The 20,917-nt window shown below is 37.3% G+C and overlaps 1 protein-coding gene across 6 annotated transcripts in view; it reads right to left on the minus strand.

Moving 5' to 3' along the window:
* CUNH1orf112 (chromosome unknown C1orf112 homolog) overlaps positions 1-20,845 on the minus strand; it is a 49,828-nt gene extending 28,983 nt beyond the window's left edge. For 4 of the 6 annotated variants that reach the window (XR_003794364.1, XM_029227855.1, XM_029227856.1 and 1 more), the window contains exons 1-8: positions 16,877-16,973; positions 15,340-15,428; positions 13,654-13,758; positions 12,801-12,941; positions 10,362-10,527; positions 8,567-8,651; positions 6,734-6,872; positions 1,844-1,924 (exon numbers count right to left, since the gene is read on the minus strand). Coding sequence is in view for 5 of the 6 variants with exons in the window: in XM_029227855.1 (XP_029083688.1) it covers positions 1,844-1,924; positions 6,734-6,872; positions 8,567-8,651; positions 10,362-10,527; positions 12,801-12,941; positions 13,654-13,758; positions 15,340-15,428; positions 16,877-16,913 (843 nt within the window). In the remaining variant the exon portion in view is untranslated. Of the gene's footprint in view, positions 1-1,843; positions 1,925-6,733; positions 6,873-8,566; positions 8,652-10,361; positions 10,528-12,800; positions 12,942-13,653; positions 13,759-15,339; positions 15,429-16,876; positions 16,974-20,734 lie in introns of those variants that run through there. The other 2 variants (XM_029227857.1, XM_029227858.1) reach the window with 2 other exon arrangements.
* Positions 20,846-20,917: the final 72 nt, after the last annotated feature.

Here is a 20,917-nt window from a genome sequence, read left to right on the forward strand (position 1 = left end):
TCCCAGATGTGCTACATAGGGAAAAAAATTTTCTTGGATGAGAATAAAAAAGGGGATGAGGCTAAAAGCACCTAAAATTCTTTACTGTTAAAACTATCAACGCAACCACAATTAGGAACTATCATTTACTGAGTATCTCCAAATGCTCAGTAGACGTGTAGTGACTTTACGTACATTATTTTAGTCCTCTCAAAAATATTATGACATATTACTGCCACCATTTTATAGACTAGAAAGCTGAAGCTAAGGTATCAAGCAACCTGAGACACATAGCTAAAAACCAGTAGGGCTGGGATTCAAGTGCAGTTGTGACTGCTCTATCCATAATGGTTATGCTATCTCTTAGAATGTCAAAGAAATAGTTTTAATTGTATTATATGATATAGAAAGCAAGCTGACAGTTAATTATTTAAAAAATTTAAATTCCCCTGAAAGAAAAGAATTGATTTAAAAATGGAATAATTAGGCACAATTTTGCCTCCTAACAACTCCGGCAAATATCAGATGGGTAACTGCTCAACAAGTGCCACTGGTGCCAGGACCCTCCCACCCTGTACCTCTGCCACTGAAATACACACCCTGCGAGCTGTAGGGAACCCGGTATTAGAGCAGCCAACCACGGTAAGTGGTAGTGGCCCTGAAGGATGAACTCGGACGGCACACCAACAAGGATGGCAATGTGTCAGTAGTCAGTGAGCCTGCCATGGAATTCTGACTAATAAACAGTCATCAGAGATCCTTATCTTTTCCTCAGAAAGGAGGAAGACAAGGTCAAAAACAAATTCGACATGGACAACAGTTTTCTTCTTTTAGTTACAAATATTTATTACTATTGGTATTTCTTTCACTGGCTGCTGTAAGTATCCTCTCCTCTTCTTTCCAAATAATCTCCCTTGACACCTTATCTATTCTATTCATATATCTTCAACAATCACTATGCTATCCTGATGAGTCCCAAATAGACAGGTCTTCTTAAAATTGTCATAAGTTTGAACATTTAAACTTTAACAACCTAATTTAGAAATATGGTAGAAATAATTTATAAACAGTATTTAAAGGCAAATTGAATTATCTTCCAAAAACTGATCTGTGCTTATAGAAATAATTTTGTTTATGCTTACAGAAATAAATTTTTCAGAAAATTGAATAAAACTAGTAACAATATGGACTTCCCTGATGGCGCAGTGGTTAAGAATCTCCCTGCCAATGCAGGGGACACAGGTTCAAGCCCTGGTCCAGAAAGATCCCACATGCCGCAGAGCAACTAAGCCTGTGCGCCTGTGCTCTACAGCCCACAAGCCACAACTACTGAGCCCGTGAGCTACAACTACTGAGCCCACGTGCCACAACTACTGAAGCTTGTGCACCCTAGAGCCCACGTGTCACAACTACTGAGCCCATGAGCCGCAACTACTGAAGCCCGCGCACTCTAGGGCCTGTGTGCTGCAACTGCTGAAGCCAACATGCCTAGAGTCTGTGCTCCGCAACAAGAGAAGCCACCGCAATGAGAAGCCCATGCACTGCAACAAAGAGTAGCCCCTGCTCGCCGCAACTAGAGGAAGCCCACGCGCAGCAATAAAGACCCAATGCAGCCAAAAATAATAAATAAATAAATCTTCAAAAAAAATTTTAAAAAACAAATCAGTAACAATATGATGGTAGCAACTTAAATAACAGATGCTCAATATTTAACAATTAACAATATAAAACCAAAAACCCTACAAAATATACTCTTGACTAAATAACTTCAAAAGATTGTTTTGGGCAGGAATGATAAAACAGGATAACTTACAATGTATTGTAGATTTCACATTCACGCATTATTAAAAAAAATAAGCCTTACCTTAGTATAGTGCAAAAGGGAGTTGGCAAAGAAACGACACAATTTGAGTGTTTTCTGAAATAATTTGCAGTCAGTATTATCCTGTTCCAAAAAAAGGAAATAAGAAAGCATAATGAATAGGAAAAGAATATGAAATTAGCTAAACTTGTAAATGAGACAATATTTTCTAAAAAGATCTCTTAATAAAGTGTAAACATTTTCCATAAAAAAGTAATTCTTCTCTGAGTTGTTATAAGCAATACAAACACACATCAAATGATAAAATATGTCAAAAAATTAAACTCTACATCACTGAAAAGAAATCTTAATCTATAACAGCAAAAGAGGTGATCATTTTTGATTGATCTGAAAGTGAAAGAAACTTTTAATACCTTATTGTTCTTTGCTATATGGGGATCAGTAGCTGGTCAAAAGAAAAAGGTCTTACAAACAAATAAAAGAATGAGATATAAAAGAAAACAGGTAAGACATGAGAAGGCAGTTCACAGAAAATATAAATTTCCAATAAACTAAAATTGAAAAATTCTAAATTACAACCTAATTACATATCTTTTGAAGGGGGAGGGGAGAAAACTATTTGATTAGCAAAGATTTAAGACTGATAATATCCCAGAGTTGAGGAAGTGGAGTAGCAAGCACTTTATTTTAACAGTCATGGGAGCATAAAATAATACACTCTTTGCATTATTATTAAAAGCTAGAGTGTTATAAATTCCTTGACCCAGTAGCAATCCCACTTTTGGAAATATATCCTATAGAAATACCAGCACAGGTATGCAATGCAATCTTTCTTATATAGTGAAAATGGAAATAAATCCAGTATCCATCAGCTGGAGAATGGTTAAATAAATTCAAGGTATAAAACTGGATGATGAATACATAGAGATTCATTATTAAAAAAAAAAAAATTCAAGGTATATTCACAAAATGTAGTAGCATAGAGCTATTAAAAGGAATTGGGTAGATACACCTTCATGAATACAGAAAGCCCTAAGACAGATTAAGTAAAAAATCATGCTGCAAAACAATATGTATAATATCATCCTATTATTATTTTTAAATGTGTGTTATGTGTTAATATTTCCTCCCTAACCCTCCCAAAATAAATTGAAATCTTACCTGTGGTTCTCTGTAGCACATTAAAGTAGGATTTCACTGTCCATGTTAGGTATTTGTGTAATGTGTGAGTGTTTTCTGAGCATGTATTACATTTGTAAGTTGATAAAACACTGGGTAATGCCAAGATATCTATGTGTATACAGGGGATGTAGAGGACAGTGGAGTCACCCTACCTGGATTGAAATCCTGGCCTTACCACTACATCTGCATGATCGTGGGAAAGTTACCAAGCCTCTCTATGAGGGTGCAATGTGGCTTACACTAAGGTTACTGTGAGGTTTAAATAGTGTCTGACACTTAGGCAACTTAGCTTAATAAATATTGGTTGTCATGTCGTCCAAATGTGTAACACACACTATACTCCAAAGAGCTTTAAATTAGTACCTTAAAATTAAGTCAAACAGATACATTATTATCTTTAATTTGGAGAATAATTTCAAATGAAATAACTTTATTAACTGTGTATGTTCAATCTCTTTACAAAAATATATCAAAACCTTAATTAAACCAATCAAAGTGGAATTGAATGATCCACTAATTGAATATGACCCTTCATTTTTACCTTTTATAAAAATATTTGGAAATAGTCAATTTTCCTCAGCAAGATTAAGTTAGGTGAAAATTCACCTCTTTGATAATTATGAACTCTCTCATACACTGCTATGGAAGTTTAAAAGGACAGAGATTAAAAATGAATATAAGATACTTGTAAGATACTTAATAAGAAATTTTATTCAGCTTAGATGTCACATCACAAGAAACTGTTATTGACTTCATGATTGGGTTCCTACCTTTACTCACATAGGCCAACCCGCAATTCTCCGAAGATCACACTAGTCTAATTACCTGCTTATACTATCTCCCAACCTAGACTATAAGTTATTGGAGGCAGAAAGATATGGCTGATTTAGTACCCAGCACATTTTCTGGCACACAGTAGGGACTCTGGAGATAGCTGGTAAATGAATTAAATGAATAAATGGTGACACACAACTTATCATGTTTGCCTACTTTAAATTTTTCTTTCTCATTCAAGAGGAAATTGTATAAGATTTGGTTGAAGACTCTGGTTTTACTTCATTACTAAATAGCATACCAATTAAATCTAGAGCTGATTTTCACATTTTCAAAAAGCAAGTGTACAACACAAATACTATCCCACCTTGATTTACTCAACTGTTTGTAAGTCAGAAAGTTTGCATCTCAATGCCAATAAAAAAGGGGGGGTGGGGATATAAACAAGGAAAACCATTTTTAATGTTTCAAAATATTGAGTATCCAGTCTTCCTTTCTTTAAATAAAACAAGAAAAATACCGATAAAATCTGAATGTAGTGAGCAATGAATCTAAGTGTAGGCAATAGATATAAAAATATGAGTTTATTTTCTGAATATAACTTTCAGTAAGCATTCTATGAACAAAAGTAGGAATTACAGTGCAAATTAAATTTATATCTAAGTGTTACAAATAAATTTCCCTATCTTTATAGAAAAACTAAATTATTTGTGGCTAAAAAGCTTGTTACAAAGTCTAATACAACAGTCTCATTTTGAAACCATGTTCAAGACTTAAGAGGGAATAAATATCAATTTTAGGGGCTGTCACGGGTTGAACTGTGTCCCTTAAAAAGACAGCGTGAAGCCCTAACCCCCAGTACCTTTATTTGGAAGTAGGGACATTGTAGGCGCCATTAGTTCAGATGAGGTCATACTGGAGTAGGATGTGCCCTTAATCTAACATGACTAGTGTCCCTATTATGAAGATGATAAGAAGAGACAGGGAGAGGACACCACTTGATGATGGAGGCGGAGACTGAAGTTATACAGCTGCAAGCCAAGGAATGCCAGTGATAGCAGAAACTAAGAAAGGCATGGAGCAGACTCTCCCCTAGAGCCTTCAAGGGAACAGGGCCCTGCTGACACATTTCAGACTTCTATCCTCTAGAAGTGTGAGTGAACAAATTTGCCACCTGATTTGTGGTAATTTGTTATAGCAGCCTCAGGAACCTAATTTAGGGACTGATACATCTACATGCTTCCATAAATAGCATATTACCTATGAAATCTAGAGGTTTTATTCTGATGTTTTTAAAAACAAGGTGAAAAAACTGCTTGGAAGAATTTAATGAAATAGTTTGATTCTGCAATAAATATCAATAGTGAACAGCAGAGGGCGATGCTAATCAAAATTTAGAGTTAAGAATGGAAAAACTACACAGACCTTCTCAAAGCTCCATTTCAGGCAATGGACAGTAAGTAGTGCTAGTTACGTTTATCAGTACCAAATAAGTAAAGAAAAACAAGTAAGGCAAAACATGAAAATTTGCTTGGACAGTTAGGAAAGTTTACTATTTAAATTCTCTGATTTTCATATACAAGCAGTTTATATACACTGAACTTATGTATTCAATACTTCATGTACAAATAGCCATCCTGGTCAGGTACCCTCGGGACTTCTCTTTCTTCTTCCATTATAGACTATACTGTGGCTTGGGCTTTCCCCATCTCACTCCTGTCCAGGAATCTCTGTCTAATCTTACTCTCCAAGTAACTCTAACTGGGGGATCTGTGGTGTCAAGATAAGCAAGACAGAAATTGGAAAAAGAGGAGGTTGAGGTTGAGGATACAGAGGTATAGGATAAAGGTGGATAGGGGAACATCCTTCCTGCCATTGACACAGGATACCCAACAAAATGCCTTCTCCTTTTGGGAAGGTGAGGGGAATTAGAAAGGGTATATGAAGGAAGTGGGGACAGAAAAGAAAAGGAAAAAAGAAAGAAAGAATGTAAGGGAAGGATAAAGAGAAAAAGAAGAGAAGCAAGAAGGAAAGGGTGTGCCCCTTCCTAAAGTTACTCCTCACTCCCTCTTACCAACTTCAGGGCCCCTTTTCAAACTTCCACCCTCCTCTCGGGTTTGTCTTTCCAGATCATCCCTGCCCCATGAGTTGTGATCAGTGTTTAGGAACTGGATGAATCCTTACATGTCCACCCCCATAGCTGCTGGGCAGGGAAGAGCACAGGTACAGAGGAATACCCTGTATCAGTTTGCAGGTCTACAACAGGAAGGGATGTTACTGTTATTCTACGGAGAAATATTTAACTCATTTTCCCACTGAAATTACTGCTTATAACTGTGAGGTCCTGACTACTATTAATCCTATAATTTAAGACTATTACAAGTTAAACAAACTTTAAAGAGCTAGTGTGAGAACAGAAGGCACTATGTATAAACACTGTTATAGGAAAATATACTGTAATTCCCAATAAGCATATTAAAATTTTTTAGAATACAATCTGTTTTATAAAAGGGATGCCAATTCAACACTATAACTTTTTGAAATCAATATAAATGTAAGTATACACCAAGTATACACACAGCTGTATACTGCATCTCTACAGGTTGTAATGGATTGGTGAAGAAAAGGTTGACTGTGGCTATATCATCAAGACGACCTTAAATAAATACAGGACTAAGGAATTAGATTTTTGTCCAAGGGTAGCAAAGATTCTGAGGAGAATGCCTTGACCAACCAGTGAGTATATAAAAAGGCAGGGACAGATAGACTATAGATGGAACGAAAGCAGATAGGGGTCTAATGCAATGCTCTGAGTGAAAAGTAATTATGGGCTGTAAATAATCCCACAGATTGAAAACAAAAACAAAACAAATTAAAACCCTTTTAGGTAAACTGATCCATAGATCTAAATGAGATTTAGTAACTGCCAAAAGAAAAAGAGCTACAGTTCACAGTGTTGTTAGACCATATTTTTACCTGGGCATCTGATTGTGTCATCTGCTCAGCTAACTGTAAACAAGAACGGAAGGAGAAAAGAATGTCTTCGCACAAGCTAGTAATTATATCTTTGTGTTTCAGCTGACTCTTTATAACCGACTGGTGCTTAAGGCTCTGCCTAAATGAATAAAAAGAAAAGAATATAATCACCACAAGTAACACATCAAGTAACTTAGGACCATAAAAATATGACTTGAAAGAACATGTAAAAAATCAAAATGCATCATATATATCAGACACGGCATAATTAAGATGTACTGACGTTACCTCTGAAGCTGTCATGTTAGTTTGAGTAAGTTGATAATTTTTTATTTCTCCTTATAAAATATTAATTGAACTCTTACTATATGCCAGGCACTCTGTGAAGCCCTGGAGATAGAGGGGTGAATGAAAAGACACAATCTCTGCCCTGTCTGCATGGAATTTGTGGTCTAGCACAAAACAGAACATTAAATAATGTAAGAATAGTTAATTGATTACAGCTGTGATGAATGTTAAGCTGGAAAAGTCCAGGATGCTACAATAGAGAGATCTAATCTAACTGATTCTCAGGGTGAGGATGAAAAGAATGCTACCATCAAGACGTAACACTTAAGCTGAGAACTGAAAGATAAGCAGGAATTAGCAAGGCGTAGAGTACAAGAGAGAAGCATCCCAGGCAGAGGGAAAAGCTGTGAAAAGGCTCTGGGACAGGAGAGTTTGTTATGTTTGAGGAGCTGAGAACAGGGAGAGCGCAATGGAGATGGGCTGGTGAAGAAGGCGGGAGCCAGAGAGGATTAGGTTGTTACTCTTAGTAAACTGGGATGGATTTTAAGCAGTAGAGTGACATGATCTAATTTACATTTTTAGAAGATCAGTATGAATGCTGGATAGAAAATGAATCAGAGTGGGGCAAGACTGGAAGATATTCAATGGTAATGGTGATGGCGATGGTGTGGTGTGGTGTGGCTAATTCACTGGGCACTCACTGTGTGACTTGCAGAGTTGCAAGCATTTCACACTGATAAACTCAATTCTCACTGTAACCCCACAAAGAAGGTGCTATTGTTATAACTCCCACTTTCAGATGAGCAAACTAAGACTCAGAGAAATTAACCAAATTGCCTAAGAGTTCCAGAGGGGTAAGTCATTTCAGAATGGATTCAAGCATATGCGGTATGGCTGAGTTGACACACTTTGAACCACTGCACTATTACTTGTTGGCAACGTAATGACCTGGTGGTGCAAGAAAAACACCTAAGACCTGAAAGTATTACACTACCTTTAATGTTTTATGCATATGTATAAAGTAGAGGTTCTTAACCATTTTTACATCTCAACTATATCTCCTCCCACCCCCAAGAATCTGATGAATGCTATGGACACTCTCCCTAGCAACCCTTCATAACGCTCTAGTTAAAATTATAAATGGAATTAAAATTGAACAACTCAAAAGTATATAATGAGGGGATTATATTCAGCTCTAATTATGATTATTAATTTATCTAAGCCTGGAAGTAGGATACTTGATAGTCAGTTAAACAACAGTAGCAGTAGGCAAATGGTTAAGACCCATGGCCCATTATTTCAGATGTACTAGCTAACTGAGTAGAACTTTTTTTTAATTTTAGAGAGAGCAGGATAAAGAAGTATGATTTAGTTTGGGAGCTACATGTACAACATTTGGATTATAAGAGAGCAGTGTCAGTAAACATTGTACACACCCATACAAAATGTTTTAAATGCAATCTAAGAAAACTTACAAATAATTAAGACTTTTGGATATGGAAACTATATTACAAAAAGTAAAAACAAAACAAAACAGAAACTTACTTAATTATAAATTTCCAAGTATTGGCATGAAATGCATGGTCCATACTGGAAATAACAGAGCAGATATCCAACAATGAATGAATAACTACAAAGAAAGATAACAGAACCTTAGGACATTCAAATGTCATATGGGGTGAGTTTCTTCTATATTTAAAAATATCTACTGAACAATTTTGACATTTGCTAAAATAGGCAATACAATTTGAAAAAAATTATCTCAAAATAATTAGTGAAAGTGTCACGCTTTTGATTTAGGGTTTTTATAAATTATAGAAAATTAAGTTTGATGTTTACACCTACTCTATGACCTAAATAAAACTAAAAATGTTCAGTGGACTAAAAATTATGCCCTATTGTAACTGAAACATTCTACAGATATTCAAATCAAAAATGACAAAATATACTGCTAAGGAAAGAAAACCTAACAAGGAAGAATCAAATGAATTTGCACAGTACTCATTAAGGCTTGTACTTTGCCTGAGGTAGATTATTTGTTAAAATGGGCACAATAAACCCCCTTTCTGTGTCCATGCTCTTAGTCAGTTCGCTTCCACAGACCCTGGGCTTCGCGACATAACTTGCTTTGGTCAACAGGACAAAAATAAACATAAACCAAGCAAAGACTTTAAATGTGCCTGCACACTGGGGCCTGCCCTCTCTTGCTGCTCTTAGGACCCCTGAGGCCATCAGCAGGTAGCTGAGCCTGGGCTAACCTGCTGCATGATGGGCTACATGGGACTGGCTCAGGACATTATCTCTCCCTCTGCCGACAAACGACCATGAGTGAGGTCAGTGACCACAAACTGAGTGAGCCAGTTACACCATGTGAAGCAGAAAAAGCTGTTCTACCTGAGCCCAGCCTAAAACACTAACTCAGAATCATGAATAAATGAAACAGTAGTTGCTTGATTTCTTTCTTCCTTCCTCTCTCCCCCCACCTCCCTCTCTTTCCCTCCATCTCTGCTTCCTCCCTCCCTCCCTCCTTTCTTTTTTCCTTTCTTTCTTTCCTTCTTGCCATGCCACGTGGCTTGCGGGATCTTAGTTCCCTGACCAGGGATTGAACCCAGGCCCCAGCAGTGAAAGCACCAAGTCCTAACCACTGGGCGGCCTGGGAACTCCCTAGTAGTTACTTTAATGTAATAGATTTTTGGGTTGGTTTGTTACAGAGCAAAAGATACCTGATAATACTGCACAAAACCACCTTACTCTCTTTATGCTGAAGCTATGAATGCAATCTTTTTATTAGAGTACTGCTTTTCAAACTCTGGGCCATGATCCATTGGTAAGTGATGAAATTAATAAAGTAGCAATCAGCAATTCTTTAAAAATGAAATAGACTATAATAGAGTACGTTATTTCAAGTACAATAAATAAATGTAGTATATACATACACATTCACAAACATACATACAAGTATGTAATTACATGTGTTCCGGGAAGAAATGCAAACTTCATTTCTTACTATGAAGTTATGGTTTAAAAACACTGAAAAAGCTACTGCTTCAGAATTTGGACTACTTTAGAGGGTATAAAATTGCATAACTTTCTTTGTTAATCACTGTGGAGTAACAACCTACTTTGAACATTGACTAAATATATAAATCTATGTTAATGCATCAAGTATCAATTTTACAAAATCTAAAATTTAAGAGATTAAAAGTTTATTGGGTAGGATTTAAATTTTTTTACACATAATATCATGAATCTTTAGAAACACTGGGTTCAATAATTTAACTGATGTACAGTTTATAGTCAATATACATCATATACTAAGTAGTAAGTTTTTTTCACTCACCTACTACCATATTCAAAATGTCATCATTCTCATCTATTAAAGGGTCCATGCAAACCATATCCAGCAGTTCCATTAGCTGCTTTTGAAGAGAATAGGCCTCCTTGAAAAGAGCCTGCAGAAGGTCTGAGACTAGGTGTAAACGCCCAGAATAAACAGATTCGCTATTCTGATCACAAAGGAATAAAAACGAGAGAAAAAGCAAATCATAAAAAACTCAAGAGCCACATTTATTTTAATCCATTCTATCAGAGCTCATAAATGTAATGCTTTTAGAGAGTAGGTGGGTGGGGAGCATATGCAAAACATGGGGTGCAGAATAGCATCAGATGTAAGCTGGTGCAGCCACTGCGGAGAACAGCACAGAGGTTCCTCAGGAAACTAAAAATAGAACTACCATGATCCAGCAATCCCACTCCTGGGCATATATCCGGACAAAACCATAATTCAAAAAGATACATGCATGCCTATGTTCATAGCAGCACTATTCATAATAGCCAACACATGGAAACAACCTAAATGTCCATCGACAGATGAATGGATAAAGAAGATGTGGTACATATATACAATGGAATACTACTCAGGCATAAAAAAAGAACAAAGTAATACCATTTGCAGCAACATGGATGCAACTAGAAATTATCAGACTAAGTGAAGTCAGAAAGAGAAAGACAAATACAATATGATATCACTTATATGTGGAATCTAAAATATGACACAGGGACTTCCCTGGTGGCGCAGTGGTTAAGAGTCCGCCTGCCAATGCAGGGGATATGGGTTTGATCCCTCGTCTGGGAAGCTCCCACATGCCGCAGAGCAACTAAGCCCGTGCGCCACAACTACTGAGCCTGCGCTCTAGAGCCCGCGAGCCACAACTACTGAAGCCCGCGCACCTAGAGCCCGTGCTCTGAAACAGGAGAAGCCACTGCAATGAGAAGCCCACACACCGCAATGAAGAGTGGCTCCCACTCGCAGCAACTAGATAGAGCCCACACACAGCAACAAAGACCCAACGCAGCTAAAAATAAATAAATAAATTTATAAAATAAAAAATATATATATATGACACAAATGAACCTGTCTATGACAGAAACAGAATCACAGAGAACAGACTGGTGGTTGCCAAGGGGAAGGGGGTTGCAGGAAGGATGGAGTGGGAGGTTGGGGTTAGCAGATGCAAGCTTTCATATATAGAATGGATAAACAACAAGGTCCTACTGTATAGCACAGAGAACTATATTCAATATCCTATGATAAAGCATAATGAAAAAGAATAGTAAAAAAGAGTAAGGTACATATATATATAACTGAATCACTTTGCTGTACAGCAGTAATTAACACAACACTGTAAATCAACTGTACTTCAATTAAAGAAAAGAATTCTCACCAGCAAAAAAAAAAAAAAAATTTAATGATTCTTAGTGAATGACATATTCATTCATTAAACAAATGTTTAGTGAACCTCCATTATACATAGTGTACTTTGAGAGATGCAGGTATGTATAAAATATGATTTCTGACTTCCAAGATCTTACAAATATAGAACTAAAAGGGAGCTAAATAACATTAGGTCCAGTGCATGACATTTCAGTACCCTGTCACCAAAGAGAAGCATTAGTTAACTAGCAATTTTCATTCATCCAACAAACAGCATTATCAAAACTTCCTGTGACCCACAAATCCTAGGTCAGCTTTTGTGCTTTAAAGCTGTCTCAGGACTAAATAAGGGTCAGTGTCCCTTTATAGGCACCTAATTGTTAAGCAATTCATCTGAGCCACCAATGCCATGACAGAAATATTTGAGGATCCCTGCGACTTGACACAAATCTGTATCACTTCTTTCCTTATCAAGAGGAAATAGAATAAGACAACAACAAAACTGCAAGAGCCTCCTTTTTAAGATTTCTTTATAACTACTTATTTTGAAACAAATATTTACATACATGCTCTTTGTTCTATGGAAAAATGCACTGCAATAATATAGGTTAAAATGTAAACTTATGAACAAATACTATAAGCACCACAAACTCAGCCCCTTTGCCCATGGATTTTAGGCCATTTACAGTGTACTTAGGGCTTCCCCGGTGGTGCAGTGATTAAGAATCCGCCTGCCCATGCAGGGGACTCGGGTTTGAGCCCTGGTCCAGGAAGTTCCCACATGCCACAGAGCAACTAAGCCCATGCACCACAACTACTAAGCCTGCGCTCCAGAGCCTACAAGCCACAGCTCCTGAAGCCCGGGTGCCTAGAGCCTGTGCTCTGCAACGAAAGAAGCCACTGCAATGAGAAGCCTGCGCACCACAACGAAGAGTAGCCCCCGCTCACCGCAACTAGAGAAAGCCCGCGCACAGCAACAAAGACCCAACTCAGCCAGAAAAAAATAAATAAAAATTTTTTAAAAATGTTAAAAAAAAATAAAGTGTACTTAGACCCATCACTCACCTTACAATGTACAAATGTACTTTTGATTACATGTAGGACTGAGGAGGGAAGACTGTGAATATTTTCTAGAATGATGGATTCCTGAGTGGCACAGACATGCTGAACACATCCTGTAAGAGCTCCTAATAGCTGTACCATTGTCTGGAAATACGGAAAGAAGTTTCATTCAGAATATATTTTCTGTGTACCTAAAAGGTACAGACAATATGCTGAGTGCTAGGGATACAGCAGTGAGCAAAATGGACCCTCTCTCTGTTCCTCCTTACACATAACTATAGTCTGTCAGAACTACAAATATTAAAAGTGGCTAGGGACTTCCCTGGCAGTCCAGTGGTTAAGACTTCACCTTCCAACGCAGGGGGTACAGGTTCGATCCCTGGTCGGGGAGCTAAGATCTCACATGCCTTGTAGCCAAAAAACCAAAAATTAAAAAACAGAAGCAATATTGTAACAAATTCAATAAGGACTTTAAAAATGGTCCACATCAAAAAAATCTTAGGGAAAAAAACCCCCCAAAAACCTGGCTAGCCATTTGGTTAAAAAAAAAAGAAAAAAAGAAGTTGGAATCCTAACCCACAACATCAAAGTATATGGCAGGTGTTCTACACATACGCTTTAGAATTACAGGCAGGGCATGCTATCTTGATTACTTGTCTTCTTATACGAGTTTAGATATTTACTAAGCATGAAATTGTATAAGAAATTCAGAATTTATGTTTTTTGCAATATCTTTATATCTTTAATTCTATAAATTTAATTCTAGCATTGGGGCATTATATACAGAATATAAAGTTAATTAATATTTCACACTCTTTAAGCTCTCCCACCCCCCTTTCTAATATATTTGACATACCTGTAAAATATTTCTTATAGTGGTCTGGATTTCTAAATTTTGGCTTGATAGTCCTCTGGCTTGACTGGTTAACTCATACATCATGTCATCAAATAATCTCACAGTCTGTGAAAACAAAGCAGGTCATAAACAGTAGTAACAGAAGTCATTAAAAAAGGAAAGGCGTATCTTTAAAGAAATAAATTAGATTTGATTTTGCATTATTAACAGCCACGGGATATTGTCTAGTGTAACAACTGCACCTAATAAAGTTAATAAAATATATATTTTGTATAGTGTTTCTATAGTATTTCTATTTTTTGTATACTATTTTTCTACAATAGAATCTCCTTAAAAAAAAAAGCCTCCAACAAAAATTGATTTGTCTTCCATTTCTGTGATTTGAATCTACTTAATAACATCCATAAAAAAATATCACTCAAAAGTTCATTTTTTGGTGATGTAACAAAAGTGCTACTCTTACACTTAAATAAATAAAAGATGATGATCTTAACCAATCAACATCCATGTGAACATTTACAAGGATATTTTCTGGTAGTGGTAATGAATTTGTGCTGAATTACCTATTCACTTGTTTTCTAACCAGCTCCCCTTTCTGACCAACTCAAAATACTATTCCTGGGTTAGAGACATAGTACGTGACCTCAGAACTAAGTGTTTTTGTCTGTGAAACATTAGCCAACCTAAGATCTTAATACTCTAAACAAGTTAAATGGCCTAAACACTACACTACAAGAAAAACCATAGTCAGCAACACACTGTAACTAAAGAGGGTACTGCTTCCCATAAGCCTGTTAACACTCAACATCTCGTTTTCATCTATATACTAGCTGGACCTTTATTTGGCGGTCAAGAACAAAATTTAAGACACTTTTTAGATAGAGACCAATTGAGTGAATATGAGTAAAAGGAGTTCTGATAATTATTTGTTTCAAAGCTAAACTTAGAAATCCATTCCAGTAAGAGATAAGTTATCATAAAAAAATGTTTCATTTTGTCACCAAAGTATGTTTAGTTCCCACAATTAAAAAGAAAAGTTATGACTCTGCTTTTCAGAGAAAAGGTATACCACATATATCTAAAAGGTAACAATGCAGTTGGTGAATCTGATATTTTCTTTTAAGTTACTTGATTTTACCAATATTCCAGCCATTTTTATTCTAAGGCTTCTTTAATAAATTTTGGCTCCATTTTTCCAGAAAATGAAATTTAACAATTATTAATAAATTCTACAGAGAAGATAAAGAAAGAGACTTAACTAACTTCATCATCCATCCCAATTTTCAATGAATAGCTTTAAAATACAAGAGTATTTAAAACCAACTACAAATAATGTAAATTCAATTAGTAAAGGATCCATACTCTCTGAAAATATGTTTTTTAATCACCTAATGATCATACTGACACCATCACATTCTCTATTTTTAACTATTTTATTTGTATTTCAAATATGTGATACATTGGGAATTCCTTGGCAGTCCAGTCGTTAGGACTCGTCACTTTCACTGCTGTGGGCCCGGGTTCAATCTCTGGTCAGGGAACTAAGATCCCACAAGCCTCGCGGCGCAACCAAAAACAAAAAAAGTGATACATTAAGAAATTAAGAATAAATGGTCTAAAACTGAGGCCAGATCTTAACAGCCTTTATAACAAGTAAATTGATTTAAGGTAATAATAGTACTATACCTTTGGCAGCACTTGTGAAAAGAAAGTCTGTTCCAATGTCAGGTGGTTCATATGAGGTAAAAACATTTCTACAATAATTTTCAGAATTTCTATAAAGGAAAATAGTAACATATTTTGTAGCAATATTAAGTCATGTCAGCCAACAAAGGTCACTACCCTTTCCCAGATTCAAGAATATGTAAGTACTAGCAATCAAAAGCTTTGTACAGTTTCAAAATGCCATATTCTATGTAGAGAAACTATTAACAGTTAAACAACCTGAAATAATAGAAAAATTTTAAGAAACAAAACAAAACAATGTATGTGTACAGCAACTGAAGATCAGTTAATGGATGTGGGTACATCTACTGAATAGGATCTGCTATCATTAAAATGATTGTTAGAGATCGTTTAAAACCATGATAAAATGTCCACAATACATTAAGCTAAAATGAAAAAACTTCCAAATAGTGTAATTCCAATCTTAATATATATATAAACATGTATATACAAAAAATAACCGATAGGCTGGCAGGAATATATAGAATCAAGATGAGAATATCCTATGCCAAAATCTTAAACATTTCAGATTAATGATTGTTTTATTATCTTTTATGTTTTTCTGCATGTTACAAATTTTCTATAATGAATATGTACAACTCTCATACACAGGATAAAAAGTAACTGTTCCTTAAAAAAATCAGACCCCACAGGCAGCACACATATCCAAGATTATAAACAAATATTCCACAACCAAGTGAAATGTAAATAGAAAACTCAAAATATATGAGTAAACTCTGCAGATAGACTTAACTCTCTACCTCTCCTCCTAACTAAATAAATAAATTACATCAAGTAAGATTAATGAAGACAGATGAAGAAAGTGAACTTTTCCAAATGACAAATTTGTCATGCCTAAACAATCAGCCTTTTGTATCTTAGAAAGTATTTTCTAATTGACACTAAACATGTTAAGAGGCTGAAAGTTATTAAGTAGACTGCAAATTATGTTTTATATTGGTCTAACCAGTTTAACAACTAACATTTAAAATTTACAACGTGGGGCTTCCCTGGTGGCACGGTGGTTGAGAGTCCGCCTGCCGATGCAGGGGACACGGGTTCGTGCCCCGGTCCGGGAAGATCCCACATGCCGTGGAGCGGCTAGGCCCGTGAGCCATGGCCACTGAGCCTGCACGTCCCGAGCCTGTACTCTGCAACGGGAGAGGCCACAACAGTGAGAGGCCCACGTACCGCAAAAAAAAATAATAATAATAAAATAAAATAAAATTTACAATGTGTTTATACACACATTATCAAACAGAACACTTTTGGTATCTATCCAAAATGGAATTTAAAACTTTAAGTACTGTAATTTGAAGTAATTTGGTCATTTTAAGTAACTGAAGATTACAAAGGCTGTAACGCTACAATAGGAAGAATAAACTTAAAGAGTATACAAAACTATATTTAAATTTAAAGGGAATACGAAACTGGGATATGTGGGACTCAGTCCTTAAAGACATCAAAGTAATCATACAATTAAGATAATTTTACTTACGAATATGCTCAAGCCAACTGTCAGAATGCTGATACATAGAGTAAAAAAATTAAGGAAGATACTAGTATCAGTAGTAAGATATTCACTACTGAGAACAGATTTTAAAAGGACCCTTCTTGAAGTTTAAGCAATGATCAGTAAGAGACTGAAATTAGACTCAAATTACTGGCTTAATTTTGCTGTAAAACATGTAATGTTTACTAGGTATAATGAAATATAATGAAAATACTTTAAGGAAATGTTTTCAAAATCGCTCAGGGATAAACTTATCTTTTCAAATTATGTGTAGTTATGACTTATTTCTGACAGATGAGAAACAGTCTATAATAATCCATGGGTTTCTGGTTTCTGAAACAGAAATTTCTTCCTCCTCAGCACTTCTATAGTACTTTATTTGCACCTTTCTTAAGTCACTGATCAACTCTTAATCTTTTCATGTTACTAGCATATCTATCTTACCACCTTATCAGACAGAAACTCTTCTGCACATAGAAGCTTACAAATATGACATAATAAATTATGCTATGTTCATTACAAACGTTAATGGTAATCACATTATAAACTATACACTTTTCTACCATTCAGAATAATTGTTAGAAATGTTTTCCTGTAAAAATAATATACGAATTATTAAAGTATGTGTCAATAAGAAAAATGAATAAGCCATAACTGTCACAGTAATACAGGAATTGATTCTTTTCCTGAAATCTTACTCTGCATATACATCTTACAGCAGCAATCAAAATGAGATAGTCATTAACTCATTTTAGTTCAGTAGGGTAGAATTTGCATCGTGGATCAATTTCAGTAAAGGTCAAAAAAATTCTAGCCTCTTCCAAAATTAAACATAAGTTATGATTATGCAGACATGCAGGTAAAGACTGGAAAATAAGGGACTTCCCTGGCGGTCCAGTGGTTAAGACTCCGCGCTTCCACTGCAGGGGGCACAAGTTTGATCCCTGGTCGGGGGACTAAGATCCCGCAGGCCGAGCGGCGCGACCCCCCCCCCAAAAAAAAAGAAAGACTGGAAAATAACGTGTGAAATGCAAAACATGAAAATAATTATGTTTGGGTGATGGAGTTACTGAAAATTTCTTTCATTTGTAGAAAAAGTGCTGAAGTAAAACCAAAAGCTGAAAAAAAATTTATCTAATGAGATTTTCAGGCAGTTTTAAAACATGACAATATCTTTTAGCCCTTCATTGAATGTTTACTATGTGCCAGGCACTATTCTAAGTGCTGGAGAAAACAAAATTCCTGCCTTTATGAACTTTACAGTACAGTGAGGAAAAGTAAAAAGAAAACAAAGTAAACAAGATAATTTCCATTAAGGTTGCTTCTGCTCTTTAGAAAACTGAACAGGGCAACGAGATAAATATTACAGACTGGGTTTGGGAGAACCACCTAAGACTGAGGACACTGAAAATGGCTTGCTGGCGTGACATCTGAGCTGAGATCTGAATAATGAGATGGACAAAAGGCTGAGAGAAGAACAAACTACGCTGAAGGATCAGCAAAAATGAAGATCCTGAGGTAGGTGAGCTTCATGTATATGTGGACAGAGTGTAGTGAGCTAGGTAAGCGAGGAAAAGGCTTAGAACATGAGGAGCCTTGAAGGTAAAAGTTTAGATTTTATTCCTAATTTGTTAAGAAGCCACTGGGGTGGAGGGAGTGGTTTAAAAAGGAAACATGTTTTTCACTTTTTTGTGAACTTTTTTTGGAGAATGGATTATAAGAGGACGTGAGTAGAAGCAAGGGAGCTATAAACAATAGTTCAGGTGAGAGGTTATGGGGGTTTGAAAGAGTGGTAGCAACCAAAATGGAGATAAGCATTTGGATTCAAGATATAGTCTAGGTCAGAAACAAAAGGACTTGCTGATTGGATGTGAGAGAGAGAGGACTGAAGGTTTTGGCTTGTAAAACCATTTATTTAGATGAAGAAGACTGGGGGGAAGAACAGGTTTGGGTTCTTTTGAATTTTAAGTTTGAGATGCAAAACCAGGTGAGAATGATTTTTTTTTTTTAATGTAAATAAACAAGCTTGGGAATTCCCTGGTGGTGCAGTGGTTAAGAATCCACCTGCCAATGCAGGGGACACAGGTTCCAGCCCTGGTCCGGGAAGATCCCACACATCGCGGAGCAACTAAGCCCGTGTGCCACAACTACTGAGCCTGCGCTCTAGAGCCCGCGAGCCACAACTGCTGAACCCACGTGCCACAACTACTGAAGCCCGTGCGCCTAGAGCCCGTGCTCCGCAACGAGAAGCCACCGCAATGAGAAGCCCCTGCACCGCAATGAAGAGCAGCCCCCACTTGCCACAAGTAGAGAAAGCCCGTGCGCAGCAACAAAGACCCAACACAGCCAAAAATAATAAATTTATTAAAAAAAAAGAGTAGCCCCCATTCGCGGCAACTAGAGAAAGCCTATGTGCAACGAAGACCAAACGCAGCCAAAAATAAATAAATTTATAAAAAATAAAAAAAATTGGGCTTCCCTGGTGGTGCAGTGGTTGAGAGTCCGCCTGCTGATGCAGGGGACACGGGTTCGTGCCCCGGTCCGGGAAGATCCCACATGCTGCGGAGCGGCTGGGCCTGTGAGCCATGGCCACTGAGCCTGCGCGTCCGGAGCCTGTGCTCCGCAACGGGAGAGGCCACAACAGTGAGAGGCCCGAGTATCGCAAAAAAAAAAAAATAATAATAAAAATAAATAAATAAATAAACAAGCTTGACTTTCAATTATTGAAATCCCCCTATAATCTTGAGAAGAAAAAGAGGAACCATGTTTCTTATCTTTGTTCCCCCGAAACCTAACACTGCCTGGTACATATAATATTCTGTACCTAGTAAAATTTTTTGAGGAGGAGGATGGCTTTTTGTTACCAAAATCAAAAATCCTTGAGGACAGCAGTTCCATGTCTACACGATAACTAAGAAAGCGCTTTGGTACCTAAGTGGGACCACCTGCCAATGCCCAGGTGAATAATTTCTGTGTGACCGTAATATTTATAGTTGGCTTTAGCTGTAAAAAATTATTTTTGCAGTGTTCAGACTCTCTCAAGTGAAGGTCTTTTTTTTCTTTTGAGTGTAGTTTTATGTGCTCAAAGCTGTTAAAAAAAAAAATTACCCTTTAACATGAAGGGCTAGCACTCCAGGTACATTTACAACCAAAAAAGGATTCGACTACTAAATGACCTGCATCTGGACAACGGAGACGTTAAGTACCTCACACCCAAGAGATGAAAGCCAATTAGCAAAGGAAGCAACTCCTTCTCACCAGTAATAAACCGAAAGAGGTTCAAAAAGGGGAGGGGAAGAACATTTGTATTTACTGAACATCTTTTACAGACTCGGCACCATGTCAGAACTACGTCCTTTAATTAGATTCTCAAAATAGTGAGGAAGGTATTCATTTTCACCACCCATTTTAGAGATGAGAGCTCAGAGTACCTCGCTCTCTCTACTTCATCCAGTCAGCTCACCGTACAGCTCAAGTCTGAGTCCTTGCCTCTCCCCGCTCCCCCCGCCCCATGGAAAAGTACTCACGCTTAACTGCACGTACAGAGCAACTCAAAAGCCCAGAGAAATGGCAGAAAACGCCACATCCACTGCCAAAACCACTGGCAGAACACCTCTGCAAGCCCTTCGGATGCCAAAGCCAGGCATGCCTTCGGTCTCGGCACCCACGGCTCTCGCTCGCCCTTCCTTCCCTCGCTTACTCATCTCGCTCATCAACAGAGAAAGGAGAGGGTTGAAGCCGCAGGAACCCAACACGGCCCTGCAGCGGGTGTGATGAGACAGGAGAGAAAGTTGGAGACAGGCCCCACACCCCTCTCTAGGTGGAAGTGACAATGAAGGATATAAGGAGCCGAGGCAGGACAGATGGCAGTTCCCGGCGGCATAGCTCCTCCGGCCAGCTACTTAATTCTTCCAGGGGAACCGCGCTCGCCGGGACAGCGCGTTCCTGAGACATGCTTTCGCCCAAGACCAAAGCTTCGAAACCCTCCCGCCGGAGCCAAGACCGGAAACTCCCACCGTCCCGGCA

The sequence above is a fragment of the Monodon monoceros genome, unplaced genomic scaffold (assembly GCF_005190385.1).
Source record: "Monodon monoceros isolate NGI ecotype Baffin Bay Population unplaced genomic scaffold, NGI_Narwhal_1 Super_Scaffold_18, whole genome shotgun sequence".
Classification (NCBI taxonomy): domain Eukaryota; kingdom Metazoa; phylum Chordata; class Mammalia; order Artiodactyla; family Monodontidae; genus Monodon; species Monodon monoceros.